Below are 18,313 nucleotides of genomic sequence, written 5' to 3'. Positions count from 1 at the left end.
CTGGAGATAACAGCAGGAATGTTTTCTGGAGATTCTCTAGAAGACGATCGGAGCATACTGATCGAAACATCGAGTTGAAACCAATGGTTCTTTTCAGAACCACCACAACTCATTAGAGATAGTCATTACATGGTGTTACCGCAAACCTTTCCATATCGTATTTCCACCATGCAAAGTTTCAAAGCCTACTTAAAGCCATTGGAGACTCGGGACAGGCAAAAAAATAAAAGTTTACAGATTTACAAATAACTTACAGGGTTTACAGAAGGTAGTGGTGAAAGACTTCTCTTGAAATATTATTTCATGAAATGCTTTACTTTTTGAGAAAACCGTAAAACAATATAAATTCTCGATATCGCGAATTACGGATTTATTTTAAACACATGTCATGGATATCAGGGTGGGTTTTAGGCCTGGGCGAATAATTCGAATATCCGGTTAATGGCGAATAGGTTTTCCTATCCGTAACCGCGAATGCCTTTTTTTTCTTAACCGGATATCCGCATAGGGCGCGAATAGCTATTTATAAACCGGATAGTTCTGTAATTACAACCAAGTAACCGGATATTCTTTAATATCCGAATATCCGCGGACGTCGGGCGACAACTGACATGAATGTTTTGTCTGAATCCTAATGAAACTTCTATTAAGACAGCATAAAACAGCATAAGTTAAGTATTTAACTATGCTCACCTCCGTGAAGAGTCAAAACAATGACATTTCTGACGTAATTTGTTCAAAGATTACAAAAGTTTTCCTTCACGTAGAGTCGTCCACGATTAAAAGAAAAAGCAAATCGCCATCTTTATATTAGATCCGGTCATTTTTATGAATGAACCGAGTGACACTGTCTAAAACTAATATCAATCCGCCCAGAAGATCTCATTCACGAACGAACAGCGCCCTCTAGCGACAAAAATTTTTTTTTTTCTAAATATTTTTTTATTTTTATTTTTTTTATAGCGCCCTCTAGCGGCGAAAAAAACTATTCGAATATCCGGTTAATTTCGGATAGTTGGCCAGCGGTATCCGAATAACAAAATTTCACTATTCGCCCAGCACTAGTGGGTTTCCCGTTATTTTCTCCCGACTCCGACGTCCGATGAGCCTAAACTTTCACAGGTTTGTTATTTTTTATCGAAGTTGTGATACACGAAGTGTGGGCCTTGGACAATACTGTTTACCAAAAGGGTCCAATGGCTTTAACTGTGAAGAATTAAAGGTGGGCGGAGGGGAGGGGAGGCGTAACCTTTGCAGTGTGGGTTTCAGGGCTCGGCTAAGGGCCCCAGAAAAATATTGATTGTACTTGCTCTGTGATCATAGTGATGCACTCTGAGGTGATTCCTGACGGCCACTTTTAAAGCACTTTAAGCAAAGGTTTTAAAGATTGCAGTTGAATTCTAAAATGTATGAACTTGTGAAGGAAAAGTGTGGACAAGCCTACGGCAGAGGGATTTTAAAACTTGGCGGCGACTTCTTAAATGTGGCAGGTGCCACAGAAAGCTTGGTGGTGCCTGAAGCTTTTCGTTACATGTTGGAGAACACTGATAGTGTAAAAAGAACACAGAAATGTTTCTTATCACAATCCTCTTGTAGATTACCCTTCAAAGAGCGCATCCGTTTAGGTAAAGATGAAATTGAACGATTTGGCTTTTTTCTTTTGGTGTAGGAAAACTGATGTGATGAACCTTTTGGAGAGTGCGGGATTCTCTCGCAGCAATCCTTATTACATCGTCAAGCAGGGAAAGGTTAGTAGGCACAACACAAATTAGAAGTTTCCCCACTGACAATTTTCCAAGATCTTGTCTTGTACTTCCACAAACAATCGCTAGAAATTTTGAAGAGATTTTGTTTCAACATTTTATAGTAAAGTGGGATAAGAATGCATTTCATGGGAAATTATTGCTATGAGTTTTATAAAAAAGCGCCGGCTTCATTGTATACAAGTTTTTCAAGAAGGAAGTATTATAGATTATTATCCAACCAAACCCATCAAAATCCAACGGCAATTTTTGTTGGATTTTGTTGGACTGAGGACTGCACTAGTAAACTGATTACGCCTTACATGGGATCAGGCATACCACCATCAGACTCCAACAGTTTGGGTGTTGAGTTACTGTATGGTGTTGTTTTGGTTTTTTTGAGTGAGGAAGGATCCTACTATACTTTAGGGAGTGACATGGGATGAAGAAATCTTTTCCCTTTAACCTACCTTTCCATATCACCAAACAGTGCCCAATTTCATGAAAATGCTTTTAAAACACAAACAATAGCTAAGCAAAACAAAATAACGCTTACCAGAATAAGGATACCTACTAAACTACATGTCACAAGTATAACTTTTGACTGGTATCCTGCTCATTTCTGAAGAGCAGAAAATTGTTAAGCAATATTTTCTGCTTAAGCAGCTCTGCTAATTTGGCAGAATAAGGAAACCAAACTACCATGTCACAAGTGTAACTTTTGACTGGTATCCTGCTCATATCTGCCGAGCAGAAAATTGTTTTAGCAATATTTTCTGCTTAAGCAGCTCTGTTAAATTGGGCCTAGTCTCCTGGCCACACATCCATTCAAGAAGGATCCAAGCTTCAGCATCTGAATATTTCCAAGTGTGAGATTTTTCATTTTCTGTCTGGTTTGTAGATCAACCAAATGGCAACGGCTCCTGACTCTCAGCGGTTGAAGCTCCTACGAGAGGTGGCTGGTACCCGTGTCTACGATGATCGGAAAGCGGAAAGTCAAACCATTCTCAAAGAAACAGGTGAATAATTGTTGGTTTTGTTTACCTAATCTTGGTTTTTGCAAAGCGAGGCGTTTCAGCAATTTGGAATATATTTATTGGTAATTTGGTTATTGAGTTAATGTACCGTAATCTTTGGCATATTAGCCGCCCGGTGTATAAGCCATAGTACCCCAATAACGCCAAGTGAAGATTAAGGTGTTAGCATAGTTGCATCATCAGATAAGCCGTATTATGAACGCACACAAAATGGTACTGAACGGTACCAATAATATTTTGAGGGTTTTTAATGTACACTGCAATCACAGGTCATACTTGAGGTTCTTTGAGTTTCTTTTTCTGTTTTTACCACAATCTTTCCCTAAATGTGCACTGTGTTTTGCTCTTCAGTGTTGATTTGTCGGCATATAAGCCTAAGCCGACAGGTGTGAGAGCCACTTGGGCCCCATTTGAAAAAGCTGTTGAGCAGAAAACACTGCTCAGCAAACTTCTTTGCTGGTATCCAGTTTCTGTTAAAGGAACATTACAGAATTGGTTTTGCTAACAAAACAATTGCTGGCAGTGTACATGTAAGCACTCTATTGAATCTATCATATGCATAAACTGACGAACCTGTAGAAGTTTGAGATCGATCGTCCATCTAGGTCACGAGAGAGTAGCGAACAACCGATTATACATTTTGCATGACATCGATGGAAGAAAAAAAATGAATAAAACGCTCACTGAGTGATAAACTCCAAACGCGAAATTAGATTATTTTTCTCACCAAATATGACATTTCAGTCATAAATATTTCAAAGGATGTTTTCTACTATCATCATCATTAGACCGTGTAAGTTTTATGTAAATCTGTGAACTTCACGATTTTGTTTCTTACCAATTCTGTAACGTTCTGTTAAGCAATAATTTTCTGTGCCGCGACTTATTCACCATTACGGTAATTATTGCACTCCTGATTAAAAAACATCCTTTCTTTTGTTGGGTTTTTTTTACAGAGGGAAAACGTGAGAAGATTGAAGATCTTCTCAAGTACATCGAGGAACGTCTTCAAACTCTGGAAGAAGAGAAGGAAGAATTGAAACAATACCAGAAATGGGACAAAATGAGAAGGTGAGAAAAATCCCACAAATTATCTTGGGAATATTTTCCGTCCCCTGTAGACTGTGCAACTTATTAACCCTTTTAGAGGCTGTTCGTTTCTGTATAATCATCACAAAGCGCCCAGCCATTGGTAAGTTTGTTAGTTTCTTTAATATTGAACTTTGTCAGTAAAAATGTCGTTAGAAATAACATGAAAACAAATTTAGTTTTGTGTTTAGAAATTGAGACACACTGTTAACACACTATTTCAAATCTGGGGATGACCTTTTCTTTGACCTCTTTTTTGCGAATTGAAGTAGGTTAAACCTTATGGCCGCTAAGGTCTCCTAAGGGTTAAAGTGTGCGAGTTGTTTTTCCTCACATGTTAACACAATGTATGTATGCATTTAGAATGCTCCAGATAGCACAGTATCAACAATTGTCATAGTAAATAAGGCTAAAAACTTGCTTGATTAGACAATTAAGTGTAGATATAACTATTAGTGTTTTTATTTGTTAACTTATTCCTATCAGCGATTGGAAATGTCTTAAACAACCAGTGATTGTTAAAACCTTATAAAGTAAAACCTTAAAACCTACAACAGAAATTTAACTGTTGACATCATAGCACTGATGTGACTGTTTATTTTATTTTATTTTATTTGAGAGAGGAGATTTCTATTATGTTCTTTATGGATAAGTTCCTGTAAAACTAAGATATAATATTTGTTATTTTCTTAGGTCTCTTGAGTACACCATTCACAACCAGGAACTGACTGACACAAGAAAAAAGCTTGATGAAGTACGCAGATATTTTATTCAATCTTATTTTAACAAACTCAAACCCTGTAGAACTTTCCTTTTACATAAACTCATGCATGATGTTCTTCCTACTTAAATCAGGCCTGTGAAATCTCCGCTTTAAAGCGGATTTCCGCTCTTTTTAATTTTCCCAGTCCGCATTTTTCTTGGGTTCCACTTTTTTCCTGTTCCTTGTTTATCTTGTGGGCTCCGCTTTTTCCCCGTGCCGTTTTTATCTTCTTTTTTTTACATCCGAAATAGATCGTCAAGCAGCACGTACCTGGAATCGGGAAGCGCTTTAGTTGCGATTTGATTTTGACATGCGAGTCGGGGGCTAGACCCAGTAAAATGCTCCGTGTTGGTCTTTCATTGGAGCCGTTGTTGTAAATTTTTCGTTTAGCGCGATGTCTATTTTACATGTACTTCAATGTCATTGTTCCATTGCACCAATAGAGGGCGCTTTACTAAAAAGCCAACACCTTGAGACAAGATTAGACACATATATGGTTTTCCCCCATGCGACGTCGTGCGGTGTGTATTTTTTTCGTGACAAATAAAAATTATGGGGGGGGGGGGGGGAATGAGGCCAAGACAGGGGGGAAAATTAGAACAAAACCCAAGGGGCACCAAGGCTAAGACCAGGGGCACTAAGACCAGGGGCACTAAGACCAGGGGCACTAAGACCAGGGCAGCATAGGCCAACAGTTGCATCCATCTTTCTACAGGCCTGATTGGTGGCTTTTAAAAGTGTAAAAACTATGACCATGATATTTACAAACTTCTTTTTTTATGGGGGGGGGGGAGGGGTAGAGTTTTTGTTGTGTTTGACTTTTTAGGAATTTTTTCTTTTGCATAATATTTATTTTTGTTTGTTATGGTATACAAATCTGTCATTGCGCTTTCTTTTACTCGTCCACTAGCTTGCCAATAAACGCGAGAACAGCGGTGAGGTCACCAAGACACTGAGAGACGCCCAAGAAGAGGCTTCCAAAAGAATCAAGGTAAGAAAATCCCTCCTTCTTGGAGTTTGTTTTCTGAATCTTATGTGCATTATATAGTCCAGCATCCTCATAGAAACACCACACCAACTTTCTTTTGTCGAGAAGGCAATGAAGAAGAAATTTCAGTTTTAGACGTGGAAGGAATACCCCTCAAGGGGAAACCCACCCCTAGGTAAGGCTCCGGTAGGGGCTCGAACCGTGGTCCACAGAGGTGAAAGGCGAGGACAGATTCCACAGAGCCAACATGGCTGTTTTGTTTGTCAATAAAATATGTTTTGGGGTTTTTTTTTTTTCTGTCTTGAGTGTTTGCTTCTCTTACCCCATCCTGTATATAATAACAATAATATTTGTAATGCGCCAAATCAGTCTTTACAGATGTTCAAGGCGCAAGCAGAGACAATGTAAACACAACAATACATGTACATATCCAGTGAATGCTAAACAAATAATAATAATAACACCATTTAAAAACAACAACAATGGGAAGAAATCAGAGGAGGGAAACCACAACCAGACCTGCAGCATTGAGCCAAAGAAAGTCCCACCAAAGCCTGTCTCTTTATGACAAGAACGTGCAGGCCAAGCCGAGCGATACCGGGCACACACTAAAACAAAATATGAATAGATTAAAAAGCAAAGTAACATTTAGGGAAAACATACAAAAATTGTACAATGGAAAGCAACAAAAACTATGCATTTAAGAAATACATCTTGAACAGGTGAGTTTTCAGGGCAACTTTGAACTTGTGTACATCAGAAATATTACGAATAATTGGAGGGCGTTCGTTCCAGAGAGAAGAGCTTTTATATACTGAATTTTTTCATATGAATGCCAGAAAACAATACTTCAATTGTTGACATCGTCTCAAAAACAAAATATTTGTTACATTGATTGTGAGGGTAAAATTGTCATCTTTGATCTCCACAGCAACTTAACAAAGAGCTGCGGGAGTTGAAAGGACGCGTCCGATCGGCCAATGAGGAACGAGACCAGCTTCTGAATGAAAGACAAGAGCTGTTCAAGCGACGTGCTAAACTTGAGCTGGCCGTTAAGGATTTGCAGGAAGAGGTGAATGGAGACATGGATGCAAAGGTAGGTTGTTCATGATGACAAAGCAGTTTAAAAGATGTAACAAATAATTGTCAAATTACACAAGTGAAAGTACAAGTTACTTTTTGTATTATTATTATATAGAATGGCGTGTCCTTGCCGAGTGGGTAAGAGCACCGAAATCGAAGGTCTGCTGTTTATGATCAGTAGAGTGTAGGTTCGAGTCCCAGTCAAGACACTTGTCTATACCGTATTGAATAACCCCTTTGCTGCTATGAAAGTCGCCGTCTTGTAGATCAAACCGTATGTGCGTCTAAACGCGTACATTAAAGAAACACGCAGCACGCAGCTTTCCCGCTTCGATTTCTACGGCACAAGCACACGAACACACACACACGCTCCCAGACGCCATCTTGTGGGGCAGATATTTGAACGGTTACATCATATTCAATACGGTTTATTCTTGAGCAAGATACTTAACCATAACTGCTTTGCTCTTCAGATGGGATATTATACATCCCTGTACTAGGATTGTGCACGTTGAAGACTCCAGAACACTTATTGTGAAAGAGTGCGGGTTAACCCCAGTGTTACTGGTTCACATTAGCAAACTTGATTACAGGTTTCCTCAAGCTTCCAAGCTACAGTGATTAACTTCACTCATAAGGCATCCTTGGTTTCATTACCAGATATATTATACCAATTCAAACTCTGGTGTTTCTGACCAGCAGAGTGTGGGTTCGAATCCCCAGCCGTGACACTTGTGTCCTTAGGCAGGACACTTAACCATTGCTCCGTCCTTCGGATGGGACGTAAAGCCGTTGGTCCCATGTGTTGTGTAACGCATGTAAAAGAACCCAGTACACTTATCGAAAAGAGAAGGGGTTCGCCCCGGTGTTCCTGGCTGTGGCTGCTGTATGCGCCGTAGCACCTTGTAAACCATTCTAAGGTGCTTAATAATAGGGTCTCAGAATAATTCATCACTTCAATAACCTATTCAGGGGTTGCCCTTTTTTTTCAACTGGCCAGCAGGACCAGTTGGCTTGATTTTTCTCTGGTCCACCAGGTTTTTGACTGGTCCGTCAATTTTTTTATATTTTTTTCTAAACTAAGTATTTTTCTGAAAGTTTGTATACACTCAGCGCATTGAGTACCTTGTTTGGTAGATACGTGCGCTATATAAGACTTTGATATTATTACATAATAATGACAATAATATCAGCAATATTTGAAAGACATTTTTATTGTATTTATGTGGGTTTTTTGGGTGTTTTTTTTTTCAGAGTCGTATTGGAGATCAGCTGGAGAAGCTAGACAGTACAATCCAACAAAAACAGACAGAGTTAGAATCCATCATGCCACGATATGAAGAGTTAAAGAAAGAGGAAGAACGTTGCACTGCCAGGTAAGACAGTTCCAATGTGCAACCTGGGCGCAATTTCATAGAGCTGCTAAGCACAAAAATTTGCTTAGCATGAAATTTCTTTCTTGATAAAAACAAAATTCTGTTTGTTGCATATTGCTTGTTACTGGTATTCAGCTGGTGTTTGCTTATCTTGAAAATCACGTGAAAATTTGGTTGGTAATCCTGTTTTTATCAAGGAAGAAATTTTTGTGCTTAGCAGCTCTATGAAATTGGGCCCTGATCGCAATCACCATTGGAATATATCTTAGTCTATTTCCTCATTACAAGAAGGACCAGGGCCCAATTTCACAGAGCTGCTAAGCACAAAAATTTGCTTAGCGCGAAATTTTTGCCTTGATAAAAACATGATTACCAATCAAATTTCCATGTAATTTTCAGGATAAGCAAACAACAGCTGAATACCAGTAACAAGCAATATGCTTGTTTTTATCAAGGAAGACATTTCGCTAAGCGAATTTTTGTGCTTAGCAGCTCTATGAATTGGGCCCAGATGGTTGGTCTGTTGGTTTATGAATATTTTTTGATGGGCAAGCTGTGCAGTGCATAGGACTCGAGTGCTGGTGGCTAAGTCATCAGCGGCCGATTTCACAAAACGCTAGGATTACATCCTAACTCGAGTTAGGACGAGTAACTCGTCCTAACTTAGGTTGGGTTCAATGCGTCCTACGTATTTGGATTCCGAACTGAACCCGTCCTAAGTCCGAAGATTAATCCTAAGTTAGGAAGAGTTTGGTGAAATCGACGGCAGGATGTGGGTTTGAATCCTGGTCACTTGTGTTCTGGACAAAACACTCACCTTCAACTGGTTCTCATCACCTAGGGGTGAATGGGTACATGTGAAGGCAGAGATGGTTCTTGTGGTTGGTTTAGATTGGTGAGTTACATATTTGGCAGCACGGGCTGTATACTCGAAAAGGAGCCAAAAAGACCAAGTTGCTCTGCAATATAAACATACACACAAAGGACAAGGAAACAATGAAAACAATACCAAAAGAACACAAAACAAGATAAAAATATAAAATATTACACAGACTACATAATTACCCCACGATAAAATCACAACATTTGAATTGGCAGATTTGGTATTCACTTCGAGGGCATTCCTGTTTTCATTACTAAAAATGTACAATGATGAAAGTTCCCACAAAAACGACACGAGATATAGAAAAATTTTGTCACCAGCAATAATCCAACAGATAGTTTTTGATGTGGTCGTCGTCCTACTATGAGTCAAGGCTGGCCCTTTGTGACCCTGGTTATGATAGAGTTCCACTTCTGTCTATCCAGGGCAGATCGATTCCAACGTTAAACGATAAGCCTGTGAGTTCTTTTGATGAGTCGGTCTGTTCTTCTTTTCCAGGCTGCAAGTTTGTGAGCAGCGACGTACTGAGCTGTTTGCCAAACAGGGTCGAGGGAATCAATTCACAACCCGCGATGATCGAGACAAATGGATCAGGAAAGAACTCAAGTCTCTTAACAAGGCCATTAAGGACAAGGATGAACAGGTACGTCTTCATTTTCAAGATTTTTTCACGGCTGTTTATATTCTTGAAAGTCAATGGGTGCGAGATTGATCGCGCCACGGCAGTTTCCTCCCTGTGAGGGGGGTACCATGTTTCTCTCCGACAGGGCGCTTGCAGCGGACACTGTGGTCCACGCAAGACCGGTGCTACAGCCCTCACTTCTAAATTTTCACAGGTTTGTTATTTTATATACAAGATGTGATACACGAAGTGTGGGCCTTTGGACAATACTGTTTACCGATGTTGTGCGATTGCTTTAAATACATCACAGCTAGACAAATATATACAAAATGAAAGGGGAGAGTCATAAAAACAAGACAAGGTGCACAAAGTTTGTCCTCAGATGTGCAGAGGACATCCATCCAACACCTCTGACTGGTTTGGTGACTATGAAACTGCTGCCCAAGTGTACATTTGATTTCAAGAGAGTTGACAATTTTATTTTTTTCTGAATACCTCTTTAGATATCTCGTCAGCGAGATGACATTGCCTCAGACATGAAGAAGAACGAAGACCTGGAAGCCCGTATGGCTAAACTAAACATCGACATAGAACAGATGAAAGATTCTGTGGATTTGTCCAATCGGAGCCACTACGACCAGAAGAAGCGCAAAGATGAACTGCAGAATGAGAGGAAGTAAGTAAATAGTGTTTGGTACTGCCTTTTATCTTGAAGAATTTAATTGATACAGGATAACGTTAGGGTTGGGACATTTTACCCTTATAAATGCGAAAAGAATTGTTTGCATACAAACTTACTTGGTAACGAGCAATGGTGAGCTGTTGATAGTACAAAACATTGTGAGAAACAGCTCCCTCTGAAGTAACTTTGTTTTTGAAGAAAAGTTAATTTCTCAATCAATAATAAAAGACTTCAGATTGAGAATCTTTTCACTGTGAAGTAATGTAGGTATGAAAAAATATTTGAGTTTCCATCTTCCCTAATTTGAGTCTGACAAACCTTGCTGTCAGATGCGAGTCCAAATTTTTTCTTCGTTCGTGGACAAAACTGCTTCACATTTTTCGGCGATATCTCAAAACGTGACCACCTTTGAAATGAAATTTTCTCCGCTTAGTTTTATTTTATATATCTACATTTATTTAGGAATGACCCAAAGAAATGCTAAAATAAACCACAGGTACACTTTGCCTAAAACCGGTTAATTTTGTTCTATCTTCTCTTTTTCTCATAGCTCCTTGTGGAGACAGGAGAACAGCATCCAGCAGGAGATTGCGACCACTAAAGAGGAACTACACAAGAAAGAGCAGACGTTAAGATCCATGACAGGAAAGGTATGGTCCTCAATAATGAATGTTTTTATTACTGCCAATATTCATCAATGGGGATCGGCGGCGGCGGCGGCGGTGGCGACGACAACAACAACGATAACGATAACGACAACAACAACAACGACAATGATAACGACAACGACAATGATAACGACAACGACAATGATAATGACAATGACAATGATAATGATAATAACAATGATAATGATAATGATAATGATAACAATATAAAACAGCGCATTTTACAATAAGGTATCAATGTGCTCTACATTAGTGCCCTGGTCATTGGGCCAATAATAATAATAATTGTGGCTTCTTATAAAGCGCACATGTCCGTCTTTCTCAGCTCCCAGGGGAGTATACAACCTGGGCAACCGTAGCTCTTCAAGGGCTTTTTCATACACAATATCAACCTGTACCCTCGCAGGCAATGGCAGGTACCATTTATACTCCTTGGTGAAGAGAAGATAGTAAAGCATCTTGCTCAAGGACACAAGTGTCGTGACCGGAACTCAAACCAACACCCTGATGACTTAACCACTAGAACTTGAATTTGATGCTCTAAACCCTTTGATCACTCTGTCAAAAATTCTCTCAAAAACACCTGCTGCTAAAAGCATATTGTTAAACATGTTTTCTCTATTTTGTTAGCACCTTGTTGATGGAGGTGTGTGCTTTGCAAGACTTTGCTATTTATTATGTATTATTGATCATCGTGTACCAATATTTTAATCGATATGACAGGCTGTATTGCGCGGCATTGACAGCATCAAGAGAGTCTTGGACCTGTTTAGATCGAAGGGCATGACTAAGGAGCTAGAAGGGTACCATGGTGTACTGATAGAGAACTTCCAATGTGCCTCTCGGTTTAATACCTGCACGGAGGTCACTGCCGGCAGCAGGTGAGTTATTTAAAATAGGCCAAGCAGTAGCTGACTGAGGCTGGTCCCCTGTCCTTATTTGCAAGGATAAGGTCAGGTACATGTATTGATTTATTTGTATACCAAGTACATCGGATTTAACTGCAAATCTCCAGAACAATTAAGACCATGTGAAATGATGCGAGGTCAAATTATGAACGTGGGCTCAACGACAGATCTCTGGAGTAATTATCGAGCCAAAAAGTGAGACGTCAGATGTTCAGGCCCTCTAGTGTTTATTATCAATAATTGTATTGTCATTTGGCTTAAAAATCATGGTCGACTCTTGCACTGACCTCACATGCGTCTACTACTCCCTCAAACCACAGGAGGAGTGTTTTTCATCTTAAAGGAACACGTTGCCTTGGATAGGACGAGTTGGTCTATGAAAAGCGTTTGAAACCGTTTGTTATGAAATGCATATGGTTAGAAAGATGTTTTAAAAGTAGAATATAATGATCCACACAAGTATCACTCAAAATTGCACGGTTTTCATTTTACGTCGCGAACTAACACGGTCGGCCATTTATGGGAGTCAAATTTTTGACTCCCATAAATGGCGGACTGTGTTTGTCGACGAGGTAAAACAAAAACCACGCAATTTCGAGGCATATTTGTGTAGATCATTGTATTCTACTTTTACAACATCTTTCTAACCATACCGATTTTATAACAAACGGTTACAGAACGCTTTTCAAAGACCAACTCGACCGATCCAAGGCAATGTGTTCCTTTAACTACAATCTAATCAAATCCACTCCAATTAATTCTTTAGATTGTTCTACCACATCGTTGACACCGATGTCATCAGCACCAAGATACTGTCCGAGATGAATAAATCTAAGATGCCTGGAGAAGTCACATTCTTCCCTCTGAACCGTCTTGAAAATCGTGAAACCCAGTACCCAGAATCTCCGGTAAGTCTAAGAAACTATTTGGCTTCAGAGCCACTTGACACTATTAGTTATTACTCAAAATAATTGTTAGCATAAAAAATTACTTGGTAATGAGCAACGGTGAGCTGTTAATAGTATAAAACATTGTGAGAAACCGCTCCCTCTGAAGTACTGTAGGTTTTGAGAAAGGGGTAATTTGTCACTAAAATATTTGAATTGATTTCGGGACCTCAGCTGAGGTCTCGAAACTAAGCATCTGAAAGCACACAACTTCAATCAACAAGGGTGTTTTTTCTTCCATTAATCTCTCGCAACTTCGACGACCAATTGAGTTCAAATTTTCACAGGTTTGTTATTTTGTGCATCTTTTGAAATACACCAAGCGACAACTGGTTTTTGACAATTACCAAAGGTGTCCAGTGTCTTTAAGGATTGACAAGTGAAATATAGTTGGGCTTTTGCACTAGTTTGAAAGCGCCCTCTAACATTTGATGTATCTTGCCTGCAAAGTAGCACGCAAAGTTGCGTGATAACAAAGACTACAAGCCTATAAATTTTAAAGGTTGTGACTACTTGCGTGTCGCATGGATTGTGCATGGTTAACACTGTGATGGTATAGTGGTCTTCATTTTGTGGCACTTGCGAGTGAAGTCACGCTTACCGTAACCGTAAAAATTTAAACGTGTAACTGGACGATTGGTTTGTAATTGTGTAATCGGCACAGGCTGAGTTCTGACTTCCGGATATTTTATTGACAATGAATCGATTGACAAATAATGTCTTCTTCGAATCTCATTTCAAATTGATAAAAATAAAATCCATGCGGCCCCCCCCCCCCCAAAAAAAAAAAGGAAGCGGATGGGGACGCTAAACATGTTTTTGTTTTTACTCCGCCTAATGTTCTGCAAAACATAATCAGTATTGACCTTCGCACGACCCTGAACTGCAAATTTGTTAATAATAGTAATAATAATGGCAAAACTTATAATGTGCACATATCCACCGATAGAGGGCCCAAGGTGCCTACAGTAATACAATACAATAACTTATAATAATAATTATTATAATAGTGGCCTCTTATATAAGCTTGGGCGATATCACGATATTATCGAGTATCGCGATATTAATTTGGACACGATTTCGATATCGGATGGATTTGGTTTTAATCAAAATATCGATATATCGCGATATATCGCGATATATCGCGATAATCGCGATAATCGCGATAATTGCGATATATCGATATATCGATTAAATATCGCGATGTATTTGCTAGCTGATACCCCATAGATTTGGAGTAAAACCAGAAGAATAGGTCATTAGAACACCTCTCGTATACTAGGACTGTCTCTTCTACAACTTTCACTTGGAGTTTTAAGACTGATGATGTCAAATTTCATTAATCGCGATTATATCGAATATCGCGATATATTGTCGGCGATATATCGTGAATAAAATAAATCGATATCGCCCAAGCTTACTCTTATAGAGCGCTCAGGTCCGTCAGACGTGACGCTCTTGACACTGTTCAAGCAAAACATACATTACAAATGGGCCATTCCACACTAATGGACCAAAGGGATAACTATGTTGGATAGGCATGTGAGAGCAAGACAAAAGGAACTATTTTGTTACAGTCTTTTCCTTTACATATTAAATTTCTTTATCATTGTTCCTAGTAAAAAATATAAAAAAATTGGTGACCTCTAGGAATCACAAGGTCATTTGGAATGTGTTACGTATGTAACAAAAGACAGACATATGGCCTCGAAAGTGAAGAAAGAATTTGAAAACAATTACAGTATATTGCGCTGGTAACTTTCCTGACTCTTAAAGGCAGTGGACACTATTGGTAATTGTCAAAGACTAGCCTTCACAGTTGGTGTATCTCAACATAAGCATAAAATAAAACAAACCTGTGAAAATTTGAGCTCAACCGGTCATCAAAATGCCGTTGTCACTTGAAGTTGTGTGCGTTTAGATGGTTGATTTCGAGAACTTGAGGTCTTGAAATCAAATTCGATGAAAATGTCTTCCCTCTCGAAAACTACGTTACTTCAGAGGGAGCCGTTTCTCACAATGTTTTATACCATCAACCTCTCCCCATTACTCGTCACCAAGTAAGGTTTTAAGCTAATAATTATTTTGAGTAATTACCAATAGTGTCCACTGCCTTTAATAAAAGGGCTCTTGATTGTAAGCAATAAAACTGAGATGTTGCTGTGGGTATTAAGGAAATAAAAATGGGGGAAAAAAAGTCGCGTACGAACAATGGACAGACAATTTGTGACAAACTTCTGTCCTTATTTGTATGTAGACATTTGTTTGAAAAACTTAAATTTCTTATTATTGGCTGGTAACTATCCCTAAGGGTCTGTTGAATTGGTATCTGGGCAACATTGGATAATACATTTATTTTAGTATAACATCTATCAAATGGTAACCAAAATGTCTGTCCTTGTTACGTACGTATAAATTTTGAAGACTTACCCTTCCAGTTTCTTAAATACTCGGTCATTTACCTTATTTTTTTGTTAACCACAATCCTCATGTGCTTCTGAATGTACACAGACAATACATGACAACATACTTCATTTTGTAACTACTATCAAACATTCCCTTTCCATGTCACACGTTTGTGCCCATTAGTGTGGAACTGCCTAAATACAAAAGAAAGAACAATATAACTATGCAACATTGCCACTATATAATGACACCCAAGGTAGAGATTCCGGGTAATCTGTACAATGAATTACAGAATTACAAAGTGAACAGATGAGTTTATAGACAAAACTTGCAAATTTCTTTGATTAAAGCCATTGGACACTTTCTGAACAGAACAAAAAAAGTAAAGGTTCACAGATTTACAAATAACTTACAGGGTTTACAGAAGGTAATGGTGACAGACTTCTCTTGAAATATTATTCTATGAAATGCTTTACTTTTTGAGAAAACAGTTGAACAATATCAATTCTCGATAGCGAGAATAACAATTTTATTTTAAACACATGTAATGACACGGCGAAACGTGCGGAAACAAGGGTGGGTTTTTTCGTTATTTTCTCCCGACTCCGATGACCGATTGAGCCTAAATTTTCCACAGGTTTGTTATTTTATATATAGAAGTTGTGATACACGAAGTGTGGGCCTTTGGACAATACTGATTACCGATGTTGTGCGATTGCTTTAACAGGATGCGTTGCCGATGTTACACAACCTCCAGTTTGACGAAAAGTTTAAGGCCATCTTGAATCATGTCTTCGGCAAGACACTCATCTGCCGTAGCATCGAAGTGGCAACCCAGTTCTCAAGAACCCAGAACCTAGATTGTGTCACCCTGGAAGGTTGGTACCCAGTACCTCTCTAATAGATAAAGCATCCAAAAGAAAACCTGTACGCTTGTTCAACACAGCAGTTCAGAATTATGCATAGAAACTTGTCAGTAAAACAGAACAAACTTGAAACCAAGTTTCTGAAAAGTTATCTTGCACTATTTAAAGGAACGTTACGGAATTGGTAAGAAACAAAAATTGTGAAGATCACAGATTTACATAAAACTTACACGGTCTAATGATGATGATAGTTGAAAACATCCCTTGCCATATTTCTGTCTGAAATGTCATATTTGATGAGAAATAAATAATCTAATTTCCCGTTTTGAGTTTATCGCTCAGTGAGTGTTTTATTCATTTTTTATTTTGGCATGGATGCAATGCAATATGTGCAATCGGTTTTTCACTAGTCTCTCGTGACCCAAATGGCCGATTGATCTCAAACCTCTATAGGTTTGTCAGTTTATGTATGTGGGCGATTCCATGGTCAGTCGCATTAGTATTGCTAGTAATTCTTTGTGAGATATTTTTTCCACTAAGTTTATAGACTGATTTGTACTTGACTGACACCCAAGGGTTTAAGTGATGATATTAGAAATGTTGTGGGCTTTGTACTCTGGATGTTATAGCTTTGTAAAAAGCGTCAGTCGCATTACACAAAAAGGACATGGTAAAACAATTTGGCAGTAGCATTGTATCGCATACAAGTAGAAGCAACTTCATTGCAGGTTTTTTTTTAAACAAGCAAAGCTTTCCTGGTTGTCAGACGTTGACCTTTTCTAAAAATGCACAGGTGATCAAGTGAGTCGACGTGGCGCCATCACGGGCGGCTACTACGACACGCGTAAATCTCGCCTGGAGCTCCAGAGCGGGATCTTGGAGCTGAGGCAGAAGCTGAGCCGAGAGGAGCAAGAATATGAAGAGCTGAGGGAGAAACTTCAACATGTAGAGGTGGAGGTGACTCAACTCATGAGCGAGATGCAGAAGATGGAAACGAAGAACAGGAAGAATAAGTGAGTTCCCAAAAATAGCTAAGCACAAGAAAATTATGCTTACCCGAATACGGTTACCTCAGTTTGTGACTGCTATCCTGTTGATTTCTATTTAGCACTCATGAGTGAGATGCAGAAGATGGAAACGAAGAACAGGAAGAATAAGTGAGTTCCCAAAAATAGCTAAGCACAAGAAAACTATGCTTACCCGAATACGGTTAGAAATGGCCTTTGATTGATGGATTGATTGATGTATACAATCGCACCAACGTTGACCAGACAGTCTAGATCTCTTGCTTTAAAGCAAGTGGGCCAATTTAAAGGCAGTTTAAAGGCAGTGGGCACTATTGGTAATTACTCAAAATAATTATCAGCATAAAACCTCACTTGGTAATGAGTAATGGGGAGACATTGATAGTATAAAACATTGTGAGAAACGGCTCCCTCTGAAGTGAGGTAGTTTTTGAGAAAGAAGTAATTTTCCACGAATTTGATTTTGAGACCTCAAGTTTGTGAACTTGAGGTCTCTAAATCAATTATCGCACACAACTTCATGTGACAAGGGTGTTTTTTCTTTCATTATTATCTCGCAACTTCAACGACCACTTGAGCTCAAATTTTCACAGGTTTGTTATTTCATGCATATATTGAGATACACTAAGTGAGAAGACTGGTCTTTGACAATTACCAATAGTGTCCACTGTCTTTAACAACAGAAGTTTCACCACCTCACCTGTTTTGTTTTCTTCTTCTACTCCAACAGGGACATTTACGAGAAGATGAAGAGCGACATGCGCATCATGAAGGAAGAGAGCCAGGTCATCCAGAGGGCGTTGACCCCTAAGGAGCGTCGTCTGTCTAGTCTCATTACAAGCCTGGAAGCTATGAAGGGATCCGCACAGTCCCTGGATGATGAAATAGGTAGGTTGTCAAGACCAACAAATAAGCTTTTGCAATGAACTGAGGTTAAAGCTTAGGGAAATCCAGATCAGAGGAATCTTGGCCACTGTGCACTGAGAGTTGCCCAACACAGAAAACAATACTGCGCCTGTCAATTGGAACAAGCTCCCTGCCCTACATCAAACAACATCTTTGAACATCTTGAAGAGATATTTGAATTCAATTCAATTCAAATACACATTTATTTCCATACTTCCGTAAAAAATATTGACAATTACATGTATTACGGAGTAAATATAAAGCAAAATATTATTAAGTAACAGTAAACATAAATGTAATAAATAGACTAAGCGGCTGTTTT

At 38.9% G+C, this 18,313-nt stretch overlaps 1 protein-coding gene across 1 annotated transcript in view; it reads left to right on the top strand.

The window, feature by feature from the left end:
- LOC139940360 (structural maintenance of chromosomes protein 3-like) overlaps positions 1-18,313 on the top strand; it is a 39,340-nt gene that overhangs the window by 6,123 nt on the left and 14,904 nt on the right. The window contains exons 6-20 of the mRNA XM_071936574.1: positions 1,670-1,748; positions 2,644-2,761; positions 3,736-3,850; positions 4,562-4,622; positions 5,542-5,622; positions 6,551-6,715; positions 7,957-8,078; positions 9,460-9,604; positions 10,087-10,259; positions 10,816-10,915; positions 11,657-11,814; positions 12,608-12,749; positions 15,922-16,072; positions 16,854-17,073; positions 17,816-17,973. Coding sequence (XP_071792675.1) covers positions 1,670-1,748; positions 2,644-2,761; positions 3,736-3,850; positions 4,562-4,622; positions 5,542-5,622; positions 6,551-6,715; positions 7,957-8,078; positions 9,460-9,604; positions 10,087-10,259; positions 10,816-10,915; positions 11,657-11,814; positions 12,608-12,749; positions 15,922-16,072; positions 16,854-17,073; positions 17,816-17,973 — 1,988 coding nt within the window. The remainder of the gene's footprint in view (positions 1-1,669; positions 1,749-2,643; positions 2,762-3,735; positions 3,851-4,561; positions 4,623-5,541; positions 5,623-6,550; positions 6,716-7,956; positions 8,079-9,459; positions 9,605-10,086; positions 10,260-10,815; positions 10,916-11,656; positions 11,815-12,607; positions 12,750-15,921; positions 16,073-16,853; positions 17,074-17,815; positions 17,974-18,313) is intronic.

This window comes from Asterias amurensis, chromosome 8 (genome assembly GCF_032118995.1).
Source record: "Asterias amurensis chromosome 8, ASM3211899v1".
NCBI lineage: Eukaryota > Metazoa > Echinodermata > Asteroidea > Forcipulatida > Asteriidae > Asterias > Asterias amurensis.
Note: the sequence above shows the minus strand (reverse complement) of the source record. Positions and strands in the feature narration are given on the sequence as shown.